Raw genomic sequence first — 23,496 nt, forward strand, 5'->3', positions numbered from 1 at the left:
CTTTTTTCTTTTTTTTTTAAAATATCACTTTCTCGCACAGCCCGGGTGGGAGATTTTGGGAAGTTGTATCCACAGGGGAATGGCGCCGTGCGTGTGTCCACACAACGGTGTGTGTATATATAGATATATACACACACAAGTCCCTCTGTGGTTGTTGCACGTCTTTGCGCTTGCAGCTGAATCTGTCTACATGGGAAGTGGGAGGAAACCAGCTCTGCGAAATCCTGGCTGGAAATTTGGGAATATAGAGGCATTTGGCCAAAACATCTCCCCTGGGTGCGGTTGTCTGTGGGAGTCTCCGGTTCTTTGGTCCATGTGCAGGCAGCATACTGACACCCCGCCCAGCCCAGATGACATTTAGAGTCTTCAAGACGAGGCTGAAAATGATTAGCTTTGGATGTTACTATGGTTGTTAAAACACAGACACACACACACACACAGAGACACACACACACACACACACCAGACTCCTCCTCCTGTGGATCTCCCTTTCCTAAAGCGAGCCTTTTCAGTTTAAATCCCCTCCTTCCTCCCGTTTTTTTTCCGAGCTAATTAGGGCCACAAAGCCATGTTGCCCAATCTACCTTCTGACCTATCGCATGACAGGATTTACTAAAACACAAAAACAGGTTAAGGCCCACTGAGAGTTTACATTAACCCCTTAAAATACAATTTTTTTTTTTTTTTTTAGAAAATCTGCACGGTCTCACGGAGCTGTATTTGTTATATCTATTTTAGTAGTTACACAGCTAAAGTTAGCTTTGTAGTGCAAACATGTACAACTTATTGGGACAACCTCTGAAGTCTTTCACAGATCTCACCCAGTGGGAGTTTGGACGAGTGTATCACAGCTGATTGTGTTCGGTCGGGTTTTTCCAGCGTTGCGCTGAGAGGTTGGAAGAAATATACAGCAGCTGATGAGCCAAAACGTCTGAGGCCACACTCGAACTGAGGACATTGAGGCAGTGTGTTATGCACGCTGCAAAAACCCTTTAAAGGTTTAGACATGGGAATTTGGTTTTTCCAAGGATTTGATGGTGGGCCTCTAAGATCCTTTTCTTTTGGATAATGGTTTGACCGTTGCGTTGTTCAGTATATATATGTGTGCGTGTTATAAAAAGGACAAGCACAATTAAAGATTAAGTCTGCCAAAATAGCTACATTCAATGTCGCTGTTTGCTTGCATAATTTGTGTGTTCTCCCTTTTCGTGTGTATTGATTAGGTATTCCGCTTACCAGCTGCAGTCCAAACACAGGCATTCGAGGCTAATTGGTGCCTCTAAATTGTCTAAAGGTGTGAGTGTGATGGACAAGGCGGCCTGTGATCCTGAGTTGTATAAAGTGGTATAAACGATAGATCAGAAAGATATAATCATTAACACATACAGTCAATTGTTTGTCACACTAGGACAGTACGAGCAGTAGGCCAACAACATGCTGGAGTTTGATCAAACTGCACCTCAGTCTTGCTGTTTCCCGACTGCCAAAGATCACAAACTGAAACCAGAGTTTAATATCAGAAAGGGAGGCAAAGGAGAGCGGGTCCAACAGACGAGTTCATTCCAGTATTTCATCACAAACCACTGCAGCACATTGAAGATCAAAGAGTGACAGCAGAGTGGAAGCTGCCTTTTGGGAGGCTGGTTATCTGTCTGAAGGGGTGTTGAAAGTAAAAAAGCTTACCACAGCGTCCTTGTGAAGGGTTTGTCTAATACTGTAAAGGATTTCTTTCTTTTCAAGAATTTCTGCCTGCTAACCCTGGAGTGGAAAGACACACACACACACACACACACACACACACACACACACACACACACACACACACACACACACACACACACACACACACACACACACACACACACACACACACACACACACACACACACACACACACGTACGTATGTTTCTGGTTTTGAACTGCAGCCATCTTGTTGTTGTTTGTTTCATTACATCAAATCAGTAGGCATGTTAGCTGTGGTGTTTTAATGTCCTCATAAATGTTTTTCATCAGGCTGAATGAAATAGTTTCTGGAACGAGGACGTGTGGGAAAGGAAGTTTTGGTGGCGAGACACAGAAGGATGCAAAGCATGATTGCAGAAGGGTCTTTTCATTTCGTTTAGAGATCACAAGTAATCGTCTCTGGTCACTTTAATTGCCATAATACTACATGACATAATAGTCCATTCCTTCATAATGGATGTCAAACATCCAGGAATCGAGTCATGTCAACGGGTTTGTGGTGGGATGTGAAAATGGAATATTACATTCACTTTTTCCACAGGTCTGTCAGAGCAGGGGGATCAAATGAAGGGCATGTGTGGTAGATGTTGTTTATGTGAGTGCATATTAACATGGCTTGGCGAATTCAATCAGCCGGACGATGGATGGCGTTGGTGATGGTGATTGGAGGGGCTACTGACAGAGTAGGACGTCTGTCATTCACTGGTGCAGCCTGGTGGAAAGTTTCCATTTCCTCTTTTGATTCTGTCATTCGCTGCCAAGGCCAGCCTCACCCAAACAATTTCAGTCCTCCGAGTTGTGACCAGCTGCTGCCACTCTCTATGGAAGGAAGTGGGTTTTTAATTCAGTCAGACCCTGGAAGTTGGTCACGAGTGACCCCGAGCTGGTATTCCTCCTCTGCTTCCTTTTTGTGAAGGAGAGGAAAAGAGAAAACAAAACAACGGGAAAAAACTTTCTCTCTGTATCACCCCCCCCCCCCCCCCCCCCCCGGGCCTTTTCCCCTCCGCCCTCTCCCATCTCTCCATTTCACTCTCTGTGTGGGAATAGAGCTGTTTGTTCAGTTGCCTCTCATTGACTTCATATATCAATGAGCAAATGGTCGCAGGCCCTCGCCCTGTCTCGCTTGCTTGCTCACAGGCCTGCGCTGAACTTCAGAACCCACGTCACAGTTTTGGTTCTGTTCTTCTGCGGCTCTGTCTGCAGCAGAGGTTTGACTTTCGTGTAAATATTAGCGGGAGAGGTGAGTGTCAAAGCTCAGAGTGTCAGCAGTATGTCTTTCTGAGTTTAGGTCCCTCTGGGTCATGTTTATCTGCTTTCATTTTCTGTAGCGTGTGGGAGAACGTGAGCTGCAGTTTCCAGCGGCGGTCTGTGATTTCAGGGGTGAAATCAGCTGTCAGGAAGCTTCAAAGCACACGCCACAAACACACAAACCTCCCAGTCACCTGTCACTCACTTATTAACTAAAGACTGAAGACTTCCTTGTTTTTTTTTTTTTTGTTTTTGTTTGTTTCACTCATTCTCTCCACACTCCTGCTCAGTGTGCATGCGTGAGAGAGATCTCGTACCCCTCTACTTCCTCTATCGACTTTTTTTTTCTCTCTCAGTCTCCCACCAACACCACCTTGCCTTCCTCTTCCGGATATGTTGCTTTCATTTCGTCCTGTTTCAGCTCATATTTTATGTCAAACACTTTGCTTTCCGTCATGAGTCTGAGTAAATGGATGTCGTGGAGAAAGCGGAACTTTTTCAGAAGAAAAGGGAAGCAGGACAGTGCAAGTCTCGATGTCGGTAAGGATGGATTCCCTCATGCCAACGCCAGACTAATAGCATGTAAAAGCCATCTATGATGCCTTTTCTGTCAGACACGGTGACCACCAGACTCGGTTTAATCTTTGGGTGTTTTGCATTCAGTCATCTCTTCCACAATTGAAGGATACGATCCACTTCATTAGAAGACAATGCATGTAAATAAATGCAAATGAGTTGCCTGGTCCATCGAAGGACTTGTAGTATTGTCTGTTGTATGATGCTTGATCATATGTATTTTAGAAATATTTAAAATATCATTGTATGTTAATAAAATGATCATAAAATCACGATTTTATGATCGTGATGTATGTTTTAAGGTGTATAGGAAGCAAACACAAAACGACAACACGAGTACAAAACATTGAAACAAACATGCACATGTGAACAAAATATAAGGACACGACAAATGTGGTGCATGTCAAAATAAATAAAAGGCTTTTTTTTTAATCTTCAAGTAATGAATATGGGAAGTACGTCCCTTGACATATTGCAATTTGAGAGGTATTAAAATAAAGCAATGAATGATTAAAAAAGAATGAGTTGATGGGTAGACATACTCTGGTTTGTCTGCTTTACGATAATACATTTATTATTTTCTTTATGATTAGATTAGTGTTCATCTTTACTGTAGAAACAGGAGTGGACTTAATAGTGCTGATATTTATAAATCCTTTTTATACAGTAACATTTGTGTGTTTTTTTGTTTCGATTATTTCTTTGTTGTTAATTGCATCTCATCCTGTATTACTGGAAAGGTGCTTTTTCTGCAAGGAAAGATTTGCCCAGGAAAAGGACAGACTGGGCAAATCTTGCCGGGCCAATGTCAAACAGCTTTTTTGCTGCTGCTATTGTCTCCTGTTTTGCGATTCTCATGTTCCCAAAGGTTTGACATTGGCAGAGATTTTCTGTATTTTTTTTTAATAGGCCCAACTCACAAAGTCAGCTTTGCTGCTCCTTCCACAAATGTATGTTTATTATAAAAGTGATACGATTCAAAAGGGAAATAAAGAGGATTTCCAATGAGATCAGACATATTGCCAAAAACCCTCCCTATTAAAAAGGAATAATATGAACAAACACCAATTTTATAGTTGGTTTTTTTGAGTATTTATTTATAGCTGTTTGTATTTTCTGATTTTGTCTTTCTATTACTTGCATTGCTTGCTTTGCCTGCGTCATGTGTCTTGTGTGGATCTCCCGCCTCATGCCTCATCACCTCCTCATATTCTCAGTTGTGTCTGTTTGTCAGTGTCTCTCTGATATCCCGTTCTTTGTCTCCACATCTTGCGCCGGCACTTGCATTCCCCTCTGTTGCACGCTGGGATGATGCCGAACAGTGTTTATCTGTGTCCACCCCTATCCCACCAAGCATCATGACTCCCCACTCTTGGCTTGCCCTGTCCTGCTCTGCTGGGCTATAGTCCCTTTCTCTTTCATTGACAGCGTCCTTCTTTCTTTCCCTCCCCTCTCTCTCTCTCTCTCTCTCTCTCTCTCTCTCTGCTGCATTCCTCTCATCTTTTCCTTCGTCTCCGGTGAAGGAGTAGCAGAGGCAGAGCAGAGAGGAGGAGAGGCAGGCAGGAATATCAAATTCTGTTTTGTGCAGATCGGCTTGGACTATCTCCTCCTGTCCTTTTTTGGCTTCCTCTGCGTCTCCTGTTAATCTTTGTTGTGGACCGGGATAAACAATGGAAGAGCATGGGCTCAAACTTAGAGGTAGGAAGTTTTGACAGGTGTGTTTGGTGGCAGCGGCGTGTCGGAGGTTTTTAGAACGTGTGTTGCCTTGAATTCTGCAAACAGATCAAGGTGTATGCAAATGTTTAATCTTGATGGAATGAGGAACTTCTGCTGAGCTCGATGGCTGACAGTCGCTGAACTGAGTTGTGCCTTTGGATCATCCTGTTTGAAAAATGTTTCAAAGTTGTCCCCTCAAGAAGTTTTCTAAAGTTAAAATATTGTTCTAAAAAAAAAAAAACAATAATTATATAACATGTTTATTAAGTCCCTATTACATTTCACACTGCCCTTGTGTTGGTTTTTAACTCGCAGCTCCAACAGATGATTCAGGACTGCATTGAGCTGCCCAGTTGTGGGTGAACCCAGTTAAAGTTGAGCACATTTATCATAGTTTTGTCCTCCCCTTCCACCCTTTTACAAGCTGCACCAGTAATTTACAGTAAGCCTGTTATATCCCTACTTTGTGGACTGACCCGGCATGTAGCACACTATTCATCAGCCTGCTCTGACTGCACAGAATTCCAGTACCCTTCTCCTCGCTGCGTTTGTTCACCCCCCCCCAACTACACTGATTCACGCAACTCGGCAGAGCACAGAGGTGTTTCGGAGATGGTAAATGGGGATATGGGTTAATCTTCCTGGATGTTATGAGTTGTTTTCCTTGCAAATTCCCCCGATCATAGTAAGGGAAGCATGTCAACAAGGCTGCGCTGGCTGGGACAAGCTTAGACAAGTGACCACTGGAAGGAGGAGGGAGGAATGCTCGGGGAAATTATAGGAATTCTATGCATTCCTCTTAACCTACAGAGTCGAAATGATGCACATCCCTGCCAACAACCTGTGATTCAGACCGCAGGCGTTTTTTAAAATTTCAGTGTGTAGGTGTGCACCAATAAGGAACAAGGCTGTCAGAGGGCACACAAGTTGAGTGACGGACAATGGCTGATTTGAAACCCGAGCAGTGCGATTGTTTTAGTCCTGTGTGCACGTACCGTACGTGGATTAGCTGCAAAAGTTGATTGTGTGGTGTCCTACAGTATGGCAAGGAAACTGCTTGTCTGTATCTGCCTCCAGAAAGCCACAAACCTCGATCGTGCGTTTTAGTTTTTCTCCTTCTACGCCGTCTTCCAAATTCTTTGCAGAATTACATAACAGAAGCTGTAAGAGATGGTCCACATCCAGGTTTAAATTCTGAAAACTCATAGTTGAGACTTCACTAAATGTGAAAAAGTGCTTTATAGTGCGTCTCTTGACCATTCGGACGGCTTCATATGGAGCTTCAGTAGAGTTGTGGCGTTTTTGTGAATGAAAGACGTAATGTTTTTATTTTCGTCCATAAACATCCAGAGTAAGAACTGCCTTTGCTGACTCTGAAGTTTATGTGACTTGAGTTTCCTGACTTGCAGCAATAACTGAAACATTTGATTTAATTCGTTTTTCCAGAATTGTCCAGAGTGCCTGTTGTGGAACACACACAAGTTTGAATCAAACTTGTGGGTGAACCTTCACTTCTTAGGAGATGTTTACCCATACCTGGGTGTTTGAAAATTAAAAAAAGTGAACTTCCTTTGCGTTTGGGCCACACATGTACACATAAACGCAGCGATGGATCACAATAAATGATTCCTGACAACTCCAGTCACGGTGGAGATCTGGATAAACTCTGTCTCCGGTTGGATCTGAAGGGGGGTTAGGCAGATTTTGTGTGTTTTTTTTCCAGGATTCTGATTGACTATTACGGCTTCATGCTTCTTGCGACACTGCCACCTACAGGTTTGGCATGCTCATAGTAGCTCTGAACAGGGTGTATATGCGGTCCCTATCAATGATGATTTTTTTGATTTTGATTTATTAGATTACTGAATTCTTGTATAACGGGTCACCTACATAATAATAATGATGTTTACCAGTTGGGAAGTTCCCATTTCCCAATAAAGAACATTCACATGACAATAAAAAAGTTCAGAAAAGAGATGAGTACGATCACCATCAACCAAGAAAGATGATCTTTATATTCATTTTCACACTATTATTTACACATATGCTGTACTTTATTTCCACATCAAGCAAATGTGATATTTCAGGTTTTTTTTTTGGTTTTTTTTGTTGCATATCTGCTTTCCTGAAGTAGTAAGAGTGTCAATTTGAATGTGTAACTAATGTTTCTTCGCTCGTGCTTTAATGCGGAGTCATGTCAGACCTCTGAAACATCCCACTCTCCCAGTGGGAACCTTAAAGTTCAGATGCATTTTTCCCATTTCTTTGTTACTTGATTATGATACTTGACAATATAACATAACATGATTGTATTGCACTTAAGTGTCCAGGGCCCAAATTACAAATCACGAGTAATAAAGCTTTGGGCAAAGCTTGAAGCGCCTTTCATAATGACAGACCACAAGAAAGTCGAAGCGACCTCTGCGCAAGAGTTTTCATTCTCTGTGACTTTGAACTGCGCTCCAGCTCCCAGACACACATCCTCACTGTTCACTGTTCTTCCGTCCATCAACACTTAAGTTACTCCACATGGTCGGGAACTGTTTTGGTAACTTTGCCCTTTCATTCCATTTTAAATCTTTTGCTCAAACACAGATCAAAATATTGTGCTAAAGCTATATTTTAGCTGTTAAGTATAAATTAACTGAAGGCAACAGCTGCTCTCTGATGTGGTAAACGTTTGTAAATATCAGTATTTGTCCAAGCACTGAGCCCTGGTGTTTACTATGCGATGCTGTCCTGGAAACCTTGATGGTTTGTTTGATTTTCACCTCAGTGCCTCCCACCGTTTCCCCCTTCTCCCTGCTGTGTGGTCACTGACTCTCTCCCACCTGTGAACAGAGCGGGGGGGTTGTATATTTAATGTTTGCTCCTTCTTCCCAGCTGGCTGCTCTGAGGTGTGTGTGTGTGTGTGTGTGTGTGTGTGTGTGTGTGCGTGTGTGTGTGTGTGTGTCTCTCACTTGCTGTTTCATGTAAGTTCTATCAGTATTTTGGGCTCTTATTCATACAAAGTTAGTCAACACCGGGACAAGAAATCTACAACAATGGGCTCTTTTGATATATCATGTCAGAAAAACAGTTTTTTGTTTGGCCGCATTTGGAATATTGTTTGTCTGTACTTTTTTCCAACTCCTGCTTTAAACCAAGGGACACTAAAAGAATAGAATAATTAGTCTTGACTAACTTCACATGAATTCAAAAAAAGTACAAAAAGCGAACTCTTTGTCATTTTAATGGAAGCCCTTGCGTACAAGATGAACTCACTCTAACAGTGTGGTCAGGTCTTCGTGCTGTCGTGTAAACAAACACATGCATGCTTTACCCTGATCCCATTTGTGTGCTCAGTGAGCTGTGAGAGGACACCAGAGAGAGAGAGATCCCTCTTTCTGCTGCAATAACGACTTCCTGATATGATGATAAAGAATTGCTTGTCAGTACATTGGCTGTACATAAGTCTGTGGTAGCAGACAGTGATTCACTCACATGACTGTGACTCAGCCATCTATTATGCGATGACCATTTGTTCAGCAAATAAATGCACCTGCGGCCCCTTCTTCACTTTTAAATGATAACATGTTGAGCAGAATCAAGTTGCAGTATGATTTTAAAAAACAAAACAAAACAAAATGCTAAACATGAGTGCTGATATTCAGTTGTCAATGTTAATGGTGCATGTCGATTTTTAGTCATGCGTCAGTTGTACATTGTTTCTTTTGCAGAAGCTTGTCGTTCGCTTGAGTTTGAGAGTTTTGGCCCTTCAGCTCTTGTGTTTGGTTGATAGTTCTTCCTTGTGGTGCACGTTTTGCATGATAACACAGAATGGGGCAAGCAGAAACTTGATAAGAATTGAAAAAGAATAGCTTTTATTATCCTAACACAATATACAAAGCAGTTGGAGAGTTGCTCCTTTCAAAGTGCAAATAAAACAAAATGTAGAATCCCAAAAATCAATGGAGTATATAGTGCAATATGGCAACAGGTACAAAATGGCACAGAACACAAATGTTTTCCAGTCGATATTTGAGTCGTCTCTGATGTGCAGAATGTGTGTGAGGCAATGAACGTGTGAATTCGGGCTGGTTTTGGCTCTGGCAAACAAACCTTCCGAGTGTGATTGTTTTGATAGACCACTAGTGCCTGCTGGAGTGCAACAGGTCAAACATGTGGAAACCCGAGTGTGAGCTGTCGTTGATGATGTTTGGTGCTCTGCTGAGGCATCGGGAGGTGTAAATAGGGATGGGACAGGGCAGCCGGCGATCTTCTGTGCTGCTGTGATTAACCTCTGTAGCCTCCTCAGTGCTGCTCCCGTACCAAACTGTAATTGGCTCTGGATGGACGAGCTGTGAAAGGTCAGCAGCAATTCAGTGGCCAGGTTTGCTCTTTCTGAGAACCATCTGGTTGGTCTTGTCTCGGTTGAGCCTTCTTGGTAACAGCTGTGATGTGTTTGTCCAGGAGAGATCAGCAGAGATGAGGACACCAAGGAATCCTGAAGATGTGGAGCCTCTCGTCGTAGGTTTAGAGGCGATACGGGAGGGGACTCGACACACAGCCATGAGGGGCGCTAGTGCTTGTTGTGTGGGTGGAGGAGAGAGGGGGGCCGAGTCTCACAGTTTGGGGCCGGTTGGTTAAAAAGTTCTGGATTCAGGCGCATGAGAGAACAGGATGCCCAGGTGAGAGGGCTGACTTGTGTATGAAAACCAGCTACACATTTCCTTCTTGATGATATTATGTTTTTTTGTCTCATTCTGCTTATTATTAGTGGTTGTGTGGTTCACATTCAAGGAAATAATTACACATTGGGCTTTACTAATATGTTTACAAATACAACATATTTTTTATAGGCGACTCTGGGCTCTGGATACAGTATTTGATTTAAGATCACTTGGCTTTTATTCATTTGATCTTTGTGGGTTTCTTGCTTGCTTGTACAAGAAAGATAACAATAGAGTTATTTTACCCCGATGACGAGACTTTTGAGATTTGTTTTGGATCCTCGCATGCATATGAAACGGATATGACTCGCTATGTTTTCAACCATTGTTATTTTCATGAAAATACATTTTGTATGACAGGGTGGCAGCTTTTTATTTTTTTTATTTTTAATTTTAAATCCTATTTTGCAGTATTACCAGATCAGATGTGTTGTCTCTAAACAGCAGGTGTTTAGTTTTACTGGTCCTGCCCCGAGGATGACCCGCTGAGTTTGTAATTTGTCCCAATTAAATGCAGGATGTTAATATATTTCTGGTCCTTCCACTGCCTGAAGATTGTTTCTCATCAAAATATTTTTTGTTTTGTACTTTGGCCTCATCAGCATGAAACTTCAACAGTTGGGTGAGGCTCAGATTTGGAGTGTTCTCACTGATTAGTTCAAAAACACACAGCTACTCATGTGAACTAGATAACTAGTGTGTATCGCAATTATGGGTTGCACTATATATATATATATCGAACATTTCTAGTAACGTCAATATACATATGACAAAAGATCGAAAAATTATGCTATTACCTAAATTAACAATTGACTCACAGAGAATAAGAGGAAAAACAAATCTGAAGGCACAAAGGCGTTAACATAATCTACAGAAGTGTTTGTATTTATCATAAATCATATTGTTAGTACTCCTGGATATACTGTTGATGATTTAAAGGGACAGACTTCTCTTTGTTAGGATATAGATGTTTCCCCAAATCGCTCACACATATACACAGTTTGGACGCACGCACGCACGCACGCACGCACGCACGCACGCACGCACGCACGCACGCACAGGTTGCCTCTTTGATCGGTCCAGCAGTAAGACATTCCTGTGCTTTGGTGACTAGGAGAAGCAGACAGATGGAGGGGGAGTATCGGGCATGAATCGGGTTTATTGTCCTGTCAAGGTAGAGCGCCCGGGAGACCTGAGCCCACAGGGACCCTCTCCTCTCCTCAGGGGCCTCAGAGGCCCTCCGCAGGGTGCCAATAACGCTGTAAGAACAGGAGGCCTCCACATGGGTGCCGTTTCTTTTCTTTTTTTTTTTTTTTCCCCCATGAAAGGAAAATTGATATTGTGTTGAAAGCATACTATACGTGGCTGCTTGATTTATACAAGTTGTTTTTTCAGTGGCCGTGCCAACTTTTTTCTCTGCTGGTGTCTCCGTTTCTTATTATATCTGGGCTCATTTATCTTTTCACTGTCATTTTTTGCTTGGTTTTTATTTCCTCTTATCACCTTGCTTGCCCTTGTCATGGAGATCACTGTATGTAATGTATCACTTACATTTTCAACATGATCCAGTCTGTGTTTCCTGTGTGTTTTTAAGTCTCCATTTTTCTCTTTTAACAAGGGGTCCTTTCAGTTCACATCAAAAGCCCAAATCCAGTTCCCCATTTTCCAATTCTCTACCTAGTAGATTGTTTTGTTAAATTTGTCAGCTCCTGTCATTGAAATTCATTTGGAAAGTCTCTTCTGCAATAGCCAGGTTCTCTTCCAACCTACATGGAAGGAATGCACAACTTGTTTTGAAAAATATTAATTAAATGCAGGCCATGCCAGGCCATTTCGAAATACATACATATCTGTGATCAAATATCACAGGAATCGTAGAAGCACATTTTACTGACAGTGTCACAAAGTAAGGTCAGTGCCAACTTATATTAGCCATGATATAAACCATAGATGAAAAAAAATCCACCTGTCCAGGCGAGTCTTTATGCATAGGTACTCTAGGTTATTGTTGTTTCAGTCTGTTGTCTTCTTTTCTTTTTCACCTGAAGAAAGAAGCTTGCAAACAAGAATTTGACCAAGTCAGCATTCTGAACATGATCCACACCATCAGCCACATGCACTCATTTGCTGTCACAAACATCTACACACTCGCACACGGTTGACGGAACACTACCGGGGGGAAATGGACACTTCAATACATGTTCAGGGTGACACAGCGAGTCTCCAACCTTTGATTTATATCAAATATAAAAAAATGGAAACGGCAGGGGGTTAGGGTTGTCGCTGGTTGTCTGCTTGTTATTTAAAGTTTTCAGGATCACCAAGTTTAATGGAGAAACCCCCCCACTCAAAACCCTCTTGTTCAAAAGCCACCGCCTCACCTCTTCACCTCTGTTACCCCTATCTCTGGCCTCCTCTTTGCTGAACATTCTTGTTTTCATGCCCCTTCTCACCCAGCCGGCGGGCGCACACACACTCTCAACACACCCCAAACAAAGAAGCCAACGACTGCTGGGGCTGGTGATCATAACCTTTAACCTTTTGTTCAGTTCGTGGTGTTTTACACAACCTGCTGGTTGGGTGACACTGGCAGTTTAACCCCCCCCCAACCCAGATTACAGTTGGAGTGTGACCCGGTGCTAAGAAGCAGATGTGAATGCACTTCTTTCCTTTGACCTGTTCCCTCGGGTGTCGCATTCTGAAACACACTGACAGCTTAATGAACTGGTGATTTAGGAGGTCACAGGAAAGGCAGGTGAAAAAGGAAAAAGAAACGAATGTAAATCAAAGCTGCAGGACGCAGCAGGATCCTTCCACCACCTCACTGATGTGTCTGATGCTGCTGGTCTGATTGTCACTGTGGAACAATGTTGGGTTGTACTCTATTATTTCTCCACCATATACTTTAATATGTTTTCTTCCACCACAGAGTTGACGCACGAGCGATTTTAGTGGTGACTGTCGACCAAACATAACTTTAATTAAAACTAGCCGACCACTCAAAACACGAACTCGCAGATTAATATTGCTGTTGCAGCCAAGTGAGGAGGCGAATATTTATCTGTTTACCCAGCGAAACGCAGGTATCCGTATCATATTCCCTCGAGAAACTATTACCTATATAATTTTAAGATATCTGTGCCACTAAGTGTACTCTTCTGTCGTCATTTATCCCGTGAAATACATTTACATTCAATTTACTTGTCCTTCATATGTGGCAGGGTCAAGAAATCCCTTTCTTGAAAGTCTGAGGTTTTGTATGAGCGAGTTTGATCCATTACAGAGGCGAGCCATCGCCCAGGCACTTCAAAGCAGCTGACTCTCTCGCCTGACACACAATGAGGCCTTATTAGAGAGCCATGTCAGAATAAAGGAGGAGCGGCAATAGAGGGAGTCAAGTGGGAAGGGAATGTAAAATATTTTCTGCAGAGATTCAGATTCAACCATTGGGAACGGGCGAAGGTGGTCACAGTGGTACAATTTTAGTTTTTTTGTTTTTAAGTCTGACACTAAAGCACAGTTTGACATTTTGTGCCCGTCGTGGAATTGCCTCCTCATTTATGTTTTGTTCCTGTAATTTTCTGACGTTCCAGCTTCATTGTTCTGGGAGCTTTTTAGGCCTCAATGCTTTCGGTCACAATTACCAGCACGTCATTTTGAGAGTGAATTAGATCCACAAGTGTTTCCCAAAATAAACCAGTGCAAATGGACTTTCAGCCTTTAACTTGCCATCCAGCAAAAAAAAAAAAAAAAAAAGACTGGCTGTATCTACTGACCAATTTGTGATGCACCTGTTCACCTTCTTAATATCACCCTCTCATTTCTTTTTTTTCCTTTTTTTTACAGATGAACATGATGCAGTACAGAAGAAAACTTTCACCAAATGGATTAATGCACAGTTCTCAAAGGTAATTGGAAACGGGGACGAACATCCACCTTTGCTTCTACAAATCTGCTTGTTTTTCCCACAATACAGACACTTTATGTGCCAGATACTGCAGCATTGTGTCTACTACAGGTTTTTACTGTCCGACAAACAACCGTATGTGCTTGAAGAGAAGCGACCTTCCCTGTCTGTGACTGGCTCCAGCTTGTTAGCATTTGCTGAAACATTGAGGTGTACAAGTGTTTTTTCTACAGATGGATTTGAATGTCTCAGTATAATTTGTTCAAACAACAAATGTCATTCAGACCACCTGAGAATTGTGATAGCAGCTGTTACCAGCAGTGTTAATCACTTTTTTTGCGTGTGGTCCTGCTTTAATTGGAATAAACACACATAGTTTTATAGCCACTCAGACTGTGACGTCTGATTGTCCTTTACCACAATCTCCCTTATAACAGATCATTTCTTAAAATGATCTGTTCGGTCGACTGTAGCCAGTAACATTCAAAGCTCCTATTATGTGGAAATGCTCATTTCTCGGCAGCGACGTTTGGATTATTGTCTCTCAGCCACTGTCAGACTTTGAGTCAGAACCAGACCTTCCAGTTGTACTGTTTTCTCCCATTAGACGGGGAAGACGCCCATCAAAGATATGTTCTCAGACCTGAGGGATGGGAGGAAGCTGCTGGACCTGCTGGAGGGGCTCACTGGCACAGTCCTGGTGAGTTTGTGTTTCTCCATCAGCCTCGTCATGACTATCATGACCCGTGTTTACACTTCATTAGTGCAAGCTGGACAAATTCAATACTTGGGTGGGGCGCACATAAAATGTTGATTTAAACAGTGGAGGCAAAGCCGTTTGAAAAGCCTGTGATACTTTGGCGGTACAGGCAGTGGAATAATATGGGCACAATGAAATGTGACTGCAGAGTTCATTCACGTCAGCACAAGTGTGTGTAAGTGCCAATTGTTGATGTTGCATCATTGAATGTAATTATATGATTAAACACCGCAGACAAACAAGAGGCTTTGACTCCTTCATTTAAAATTACACGTGAGAGAGCGAACACTGGCACTCTCACCTCACAGCAAGGGGGTCCTCGGTCGGGTCCGGGTCCTGTGTGGAGTTTGCATGTGTGTGTGTGTGTGTGTGTGTGGGTTGAGGTTTCCGCTCGCAAAAACAAAGATGGCCAGGGTGAATGCTACCTTCGTCCATATTCATGTTGAGATCAGCTCCTCTGACCTGGATCTGGACGAAGTGTTATCGAAGATGGATGAATGCTGATTTTGCTCATTCCAAATTTTCAAACAAACGTTCTGAATGGACTTTAGCTAATTTTGACATCTCAGTATTTTCTCACTCGGTTGTTCCAGGTCCAATGGGGTGGCCTGGCCTTCTCTTGCCCGAGGCTTAGTATTAAGTTGTTGGATCTAGAGCAAGCCGGATAACCTGCCCATTTCTTTTGTTTTTAAGGGTTCATTCTTACATGGCTGGTGTTTGAAGTTTGGGCTAATCAGAGGTCTTTGCTATGGGCAGATTTGGGAGCGCAAGTCAAAACGTTTGAGTCTCAGCACCATTTGATACGTTTGCTTGTTGCAATATTTCAAAACTATCAGAAAAGACTTTTTGTATTCCCGTTTTATGCTTCATCACAAACAATTATGAAATAGAAGATGAAGATATACAATTAATAAACTATTTCTAATGTTGCTTCTTTATATAAATGTATAAATGTCTTCATTTTGCATGTGTAAAGACATTTCTATTTTCCTGTCTCCTCGTCCTGCCTGTGTCATCTCTCTGCCACTCCGTCAGCAGCATATCAGCTTTCTAGCACCTGCAGCTGTATGAAGTGCCAACTGCCTCACACACACACACACACACACACACACACACACACACACACACACACACACACACACACACACACACACACACACACACACACACACACACACACACACACACACACACACACACACACACACACACACACACACACACACACACACACACACACACACACACACACACTGATAGCAGAATGCTAATTCTATAATTGAGTGCTAACGACTGGTCGAGCTATGTGCAGACTTGAAAGGGATTTGCAGTTGGCAGCTATTCATCCTGTCATTCTTTCCATAAGTTGGCCTGTGGACACTGCTGATAGGCTAATGGCTTGAACGGATGTATGGCGCGAAACACTCTGCTGAGTGATAACTTACTTTTACAGTGGATTCCCATGTTTTACTCCTTGGCTTTAACCTGCAGCAAGGTTATAGTTACCGTCAGCAAGGTGAACGATTGTAAATGAGTATGTCATATTAAAATTTTCCCCAGCTCACTAATTTCTGCTTAATTAAGGAAATGACTCCACATATAGCTATTAGCTGCATAAGTTGCCCAAGGAAGGACGGACTAAAAGTGAACATGCACAGAGTCGTGTCTTTGGATGTTTGGCTGTTGAACGGTGAACACGCCATCAGATGATTTGTGCCGTATTTCCTCTTCCTCAGACCAAAGAGCGAGGCTTCACCAGAGTGCACTCACTCAACAATGTCAACAAAGTGCTTCAAGTCTTGCATCAAAATAATGTGAGTACCTGTTTTTTTTTTATTTATTCTTTTTTGCAGCTGAAACATTATTTTCCTCAGCCATTTATTTAGAAGACTGGTGAGTTACCAAGGATTCCGTTTTCGCAGCTTCATACTTGAAGTAGAAAAAGGAGAACTTCTGTAAACGGTAAAATGAGGTGATGTCGCCTTATGATGAAGTAGAAACCCACAAACATTTTCAGTTCTCGTGGCACAGTCACACTTGACAGTTTTCTGTGGCTATACAGGACTGGAAATCCTTCTGGTGCCTTATATTTGAATGGTTCACTCCACTCTTTCATCCTCTTTCGTGGCCACAATAGTTGCTCATAATGCCCTGACCTCAGCAGTGGGAGATGAGTGGCGAAGCATGCTCATAGGACGTAACAGAGGCTGGGGTTTGCATGCAAACTCTGCTGGCTTCACTCCTGCATGAGCCCAAAACAATGTTTTTCTCACAAGCCTGTGCACTGGACACACATGGACAGAAGTTTTAGAAGGCTTGATGGACATTACAATATGTAGTATAAAAACAGCATTTGTCATTGGGTATGCTTGTATGTGTGAGTGGTGTTTAGTGAGAAAGACGAGGAGTGCTGGTTCAGCAGCATGAGGCTAATTAAGGACTTGGATGGGTCGAAGGTCAGCTCTGCATCGAGAGAGTGATCACATCATAGTTTGGCCAGACAGTTAACCCCAGGTTCCACTCCGTGCCTTGATCCTCTGCAAAATATTTATATATAATCAGGCCACACTCTCGGCCTCACCTTGTGTGATTAAACGTCTGACAAATGTGTAGACACACTTCATTGGACGCGCTGGACGGGTGTAATTAGGCTGGCGTGATCCACTCTGTGGTTAAAATGCACAGGACAGGAGAATGCAGCTCCAGTCGAGTGAATGCTCGCTGAGCTGTGAGGCAGTGTCATTTGTCAAGCTGCAAAGGAAAACTGAAATGTTTATTTCCGATCAGAGCAGTTAGTTTAAAGGGGAAGTCCTCTCATTGCACTCATCAGAGTTTATTTACAGGTCACAACAGTGCAGTTTCATATTAAAATCACATTGACTAAACTATCTGTGGCTCAGAGAGACTCAAAGTATTGTGTTTATTTTAATATTTTGAATGTATCTGGGTGAGATTTGTGAGTATTATGGTCTGCCTCCTCCTTCAGGTTGATCTAGTGAACATAGGAGGAACTGATATCGTTGATGGGAACCACAAACTGACCTTGGGCCTCATATGGAGTATTATTCTGCACTGGCAGGTGAGTGTTTTCCACACACCCATGCACACACACACACTTACACGTACACACACAGGCTCATTAATGTTTGCTTTATGAGCTCACTGCTCACTGAGGTTCCACAGGGATCACAAATACTCATGATGGAAAATGAGCATTGAAGTGCACACATGCGTGCATGAATGCAAACATACCCATCATTCAGTGATTTATTGGCTTGAATGCAAAACATATGGTGAACAACGTAAATCTAGAAGTCCAGATAGAAGAGCACAATCCGTCATTTCCCTTAGGAATTAGTTTTTCAGTCTTCGATTAATGTTGACATCACGCCAGTCAAACACAAAGCTTGGAGTTTGTGTTGTAGTTCAATAATTTGTTCTCAAGACCTTTTTGCTTTCAGTGCGAGTATGAAGAATTTCGTTATTTTCGTGCACAACCTCTGAAGTATGCAATCATCTTTTTTTGTTGTTGTTCTTTTGAGAACCACCTCTTTCCATAACCTGTTGCTTAAAATGATTGCTAACGTTCCTATTTTCCAAACAAAGCCGGTAACGATTGGACATTAGAGTAACTTTATATGTCAACCAGACTATAGAAACTAACTTTATGAATAAGAAGGCACAAGAATGTTTGGTACTGTTCTTGCTTATTGATCTGTGTTGTGTGTCTTTGTTTTTTCTCATTTTGCTGTAGGTAAAAGACATCATGAAGGACATCATGTCCAACCTGCAGCAGACCAACAGTGAAAAGATCTTGCTCAGCTGGGTACGGCAGTGCACCCGCTCTTACTCTGAAGTCAACGTGCTGAACTTCACCACCAGTTGGAATGATGGTCTTGCTCTCAACGGCATCCTGCACCACTTCAGGTGAAGAAACACTGTGAAACTGGAAATGTGGGCAAATATTTGGATGCTATGATGTTGTTAAAACTTGAAAACTTCCCAGTTATACCAGGCTTTTTTTAATGTTTTAATAGAATATAGATTATAGTTCATTTGGATTTTATTGTGCTCTTCAGGAACAGTTTTGGAACCGTTACAGTTCAGACACTCTTATCTACGTTGTTAAATCTGTAATCGAGACAAAAGTCCCCCAACTTGAAAACTGGAGTTTCAAGTTAAGGCTGCAAACGCAGGTCGAACGGCAGATGGACAATGATCAATAAATGATTTCATGAAACCAAGTTGTCGGGGTTAGAAAGGTCAGGTGTGCGGCAACCTCCTTTCTGTGTGAGGGTTGAGGAAGGGTCACATTGAGAGGATACCCCGGCTGGGGAAGTGGCAGAGGGTCACGCCGACAGGTCAGCGCCTGCTGGGTGTGTGTACACTGCCTGACTTGCTCTATTTACGAATGCCGTGTCACTGTTTGCTCGTGCTCGATGTGTGTGCCGACGCTGTTGTCTGTAAGTGAAAGAAAAAAGAGGGAACACAGTGTCAGAGGTGCCCCCCCACACCGCCCACACCCCCTTTCTGTAACCCCCTGTCATGAGTAAGGACATGCACACACATGCACGCCGGCCTGGGAGCTGTGAGAAAGCCCCGTGTTGGTTTAGACCTGGGCCTGGGCTTTAGGTGGATCACTGAACGCACACATTCCACACCCGACTGGCCTCTACATAAGTCCCCCAACTGCAGTGCCCAGGCAAGAGTCCTGTTTGTGAACCCCTCATAAATTCCCACATTAAAATTTGTGAGGGCGATTATCAGAAAAGTAGTGGATTGTTATATTTTTGAATCGTGAACAAAACAAAGTTTCTATCGTTTTTTTTTTTTAAGTTTCTGTGCTTCACATCAGATAAAAACTCACTTTGTAAACTGTGCCCGTTTATGCAGATGCATCATAAATAACCTCAAACTGTCTGTATGTTGGAAACTGTCTCTTATTGTTGCTGTTTCTGTGTTGCGACTGCAGGCCAGAAGCATTCAGCTGGGATCAGGTCCTCAGACTAAGCCCTGTGGAGCGCCTGGATCATGCCTTCACTGTAGCCAAAGACCAGTTAGCTATTGAGAGACTACTGGACCCTGAAGGTATTGCTATTCTGGACTACTTTAACACTTTGCAAACATTTCAGATCAATTGAAGCCTGAATGCAGCACAGATGAAAAGCATCTCAATGAGCTGCTTTTATACATTTTCTAATAAAATTGCACTATCTAATATAGAAAAGGCAGTCACAAAAATACTTGAAAGTGCACATTTTCCCCAGCAACATTGAAACATTCATAGAAGAATCCATTAGCAGTTTTCAGTTGTTCCATTTCAAGGTAAAAGTCTCCGATGATCGGCTGTTTGACGTGGATTGTTTGAGGCTACCGTCATGCCCAAGATAATAAACTGCATATGTTTTGTTTATCGATCGTTGGAAGGGAGCAGCGTGGATCGGCTGCTGAATTATTTTCAATTACATTTATTCCCCCGATAGATATTAAAGCTTTTTCGCAAACAGATATGACTAAATACATAGAGTAAATGTGTTTTAACATCTAAGTTGAGGTGAGCGACAAACCATGGAGCGCACATCTCATGTGAACATCAGCCTTTCAGTTATATACAGCAAACCCCCCCCCCAAAAAAAAAAAACCCAACAACTTAATGCTTAAGTATGTTTTATTATGTACAACAAAAACCTTAGGAGCACTTCATGGAATTGTAAAATAATTAGTTACAGCAGGGAAACAACTGCCTTTTAAAATAATATAAAAAAAAGGAGTGACATAAATTTTTCTGCCCAAAATTCCTGCTTTTTAAAATGTAGTTTCTGTTCACCTTCATGTCCTGCCAGCAGTTGGATAAACTCAGAGGAATGAAAACCTTCATGTGGGCCCTGGCTGTAGATCTGTAGTAAGTTAGATGCAGGTGCTTGAGTTGTCCAAACTAAAACACTTGTGTTTGCGTTATAGAATAGAATGCTTTTAATGTTATTATACAAGTACAACAGAATTAAACTGTACGTTATGACTGAAGAGGAGTAGCACCTTGCCTGTATCAAAGCCATTGTCAATTAATACAATTGGTCGTGTTTAATTTCCCTACCATTTCCATGTGATCGTCCACCTGCATCTCATGTTCACTTTAAATCCCCTCACGTTTCTGTCCTGCGTTCACCCCTCCCCACCTTTTTGCTCCCGTTTTCTCTCACTCTCTCAGACGTGGCAGTGCAGTTACCAGACAAGAAGTCCATCATCATGTACATAACATCACTTTTTGCCGTGCTGCCCAAAGACGTGAGCATGGAGGCCATCAGAGAAGTAGAGACCCTGCCACGCAAATTCAAAGTGGAGGCTGAAAACTCGGGTCCAGGTCTCAGTGCCAAGGTAAAGTTTATAGTACCGTTGCATCATGTAATGTGACTCTGGGGGGGGGGGAGTACCTTATGTTTAGAGCAAATGCAGACTCACCGCACTGCTCTTTAAAACTTTTGAAGGAATCCCCACAAGGTATGCTTTCTCCACGTTTCCATCTGTTATTTTTTGGGGGTGAAGATGATATGTTCCGCATTAGACTCAGCTGGTGTACAGCAGTGCTGATAAAAAAAAAAAAAGAGCAGGATCAACTTGAGGAATTTATTGCTAAAATCAGAAGTGCTTAATTTCTTTTCTGTTTTTCATGATGCTGCGCACACATGAAGTAATGAGTTTATAACCTACTATATGTATACATTATATATGTGAATTACTTTTTAAGTCCATTCATATGTGGATTGATAAATGGTTCTATCATTTCTTCCTCTCTCAGTTTGCAGATACTGTGAAAAGGAACACGCCAGCTCAACTTAATATGATTAAACTATTTATTAAACCATTGTGGGAAATTGTTTTTGGAATACGTCAGGCTCATAATAGTTAGACAAAAGTGAATATGACAACATATTCTGTAATATTTTTTTAGATATATATAAACAGTTCCATTGTTATGAATTTTAAATTGTTCATAGATTCTTCCAAATTTATCTTTGTTTTGACAAATAATTGACGACCGAAAACAAACCAACGTGAATTGATATCTTGAACTGTACCAACCTGAAAGATAAAAGTTGCACAGATTAAGTATTTTATTAAAAGTTATCATTTTGAAGATAATAAGGTAGCGAAAACCTAACCTTCAACCGTTCCACTAAAAGGCTAAACCTTTGAAAAACCATATGCTGTATGTGTAATGCTATTTAGATGTAAGCTTTGGGACATGCTGTGTTGAGCATATAGAAAAACTGTAAGGGGGTTTGTATTTCAGCCACTTCTCCCTGATGTTGCCACAGTGGATCATGTGCTCTACATGTTTGATCAGTTTCATGCTCAAGGGCCTAGTTCAGGCAAGCAAGCTTTGTTTGTGTTGTACATTTCAGCAACAAGGCAGTTCAAAGTGTTTTGCTTTAACAACAAACTAGAAATTAAACCATAGAGAGATTAGAGCATACAATTATTACCAAAACATAAAAAAAACAAGAATAAATGAGAATGAAAAGTGTTGAAAAACAGTTAAAGATGTGGTACAGCATGGTATGAGTTAGAAAGGTATTTAACCTTTTTATTTATTTGTTTTTTTTTTAAAGCTGTAGCCACCCTGCAGGTTTATAGAAGTTTATTCCTAATATTTGGTGTATTAACACTAAAAGCAGCTTCTGCATGTTTGTTTGCAACTCTGGGTATAGAAAGCAGGTTTGATCCAGACGACCTGGAGAAGAGCAGAGATCCACAGCGCTTGCTTTCCTAACCTCGAGGCCTCCATTGTCCCTATAGAACAACTGTGTAATCCAATCCTGAGATAATGCCCGGTGGTGCAGTTATTTTAGTAGTGGGCATGATGCTTCGGACCAGCTGAGACATTTTCTCCCCAGTGACTGCCTGAGCTCCCTGTCTTTACTCATGTAAAGACACTGGTGTGCAAAAAGTTCCATTTATAAGTGCTTCAATCTCGCTATGGGCAAGAACAGGGAATATTGTCAAGTTTCTTGTTGCGTGTTGCCAGATTGAATGAGTCAGTCCACTATTAGGAAAAGAGGTGTCCTTCATTCTCTCCAGCGCTGCTCATGAAAAGCATAGCAGGCACAGGCAAATAGAGAGCGAAGCCATGACTCACCCGTCTCACATTATCCAGCAGACCGAGCAGCTCGATGGAAACACAGAGCTGTAAATGGATGGAAGGAAAACGGGGAATGAATTGGTGGGAATTGGGTGTGTGAGCATAGATTTGGAATGGAAAAGGTTTTTTTTTGCTTTAAGGCACATGCAGTGGAGGGCGAATGACTGAACCGATATGTTCAATGCTTAACATCTGTGGGCGTTGTACAGTATAATCAGCTTGATTTGAATGAACTTCTATGCTGTTGGTACACAACCTTGCCTTGTTCTGGATTCATCCTGACACCAAATACTTTAGCGAAATGCAACTTTATCAGTCATCGCGATTTGACTGAGCACTCCAGTTTTTCAGCCCCTCTCATCTTGCGGTGCTGTTCAATCACATGCAATCCTAAGGCAGCTCATTTCAGAGGTTTTTCAGTAAGAACTTAGAAAATCTCAAAACCGCCTCTTAAGTTTTTATTGCCCCTGGGCACATACTTCACACGCCCTGGAATGACGGCTGGAAAACTCTTTTACATGGTGCTCCGATTGGTCCAACCATAGGTTTACTTTCCTGGCACACGTCCTCTCCCCATAGGAAGTGATGCGTATTACTGCTGCTCGTGGGACTGAGAGGGGGAATAATAAAGGCCTGTGTTTCTGAGGAGTATGTTTGCCCCCTCACTTTTTGGAGGCACAACATGGGGCTGAT

The 23,496-nt window shown here is 42.1% G+C and overlaps 1 protein-coding gene across 3 annotated transcripts in view; it reads left to right on the top strand.

The window, feature by feature from the left end:
* utrn (utrophin) overlaps positions 1-23,496 on the top strand; it is a gene marked incomplete at its 3' end in the record, with an annotated part of 189,877 nt that overhangs the window by 7,677 nt on the left and 158,704 nt on the right. For all 3 annotated transcript variants that reach the window (XM_080514402.1, XM_080514403.1, XM_080514404.1), the window contains exons 3-9: positions 13,843-13,904; positions 14,511-14,603; positions 16,400-16,477; positions 17,650-17,742; positions 18,418-18,590; positions 19,636-19,751; positions 20,872-21,038. In XM_080514402.1, coding sequence (XP_080370528.1) covers positions 13,843-13,904; positions 14,511-14,603; positions 16,400-16,477; positions 17,650-17,742; positions 18,418-18,590; positions 19,636-19,751; positions 20,872-21,038 — 782 coding nt within the window. The remainder of the gene's footprint in view (positions 1-13,842; positions 13,905-14,510; positions 14,604-16,399; positions 16,478-17,649; positions 17,743-18,417; positions 18,591-19,635; positions 19,752-20,871; positions 21,039-23,496) is intronic.

This window comes from Blennius ocellaris (genome assembly GCF_963422515.1).
Source record: "Blennius ocellaris genome assembly, chromosome: 18".
NCBI lineage: Eukaryota > Metazoa > Chordata > Actinopteri > Blenniiformes > Blenniidae > Blennius > Blennius ocellaris.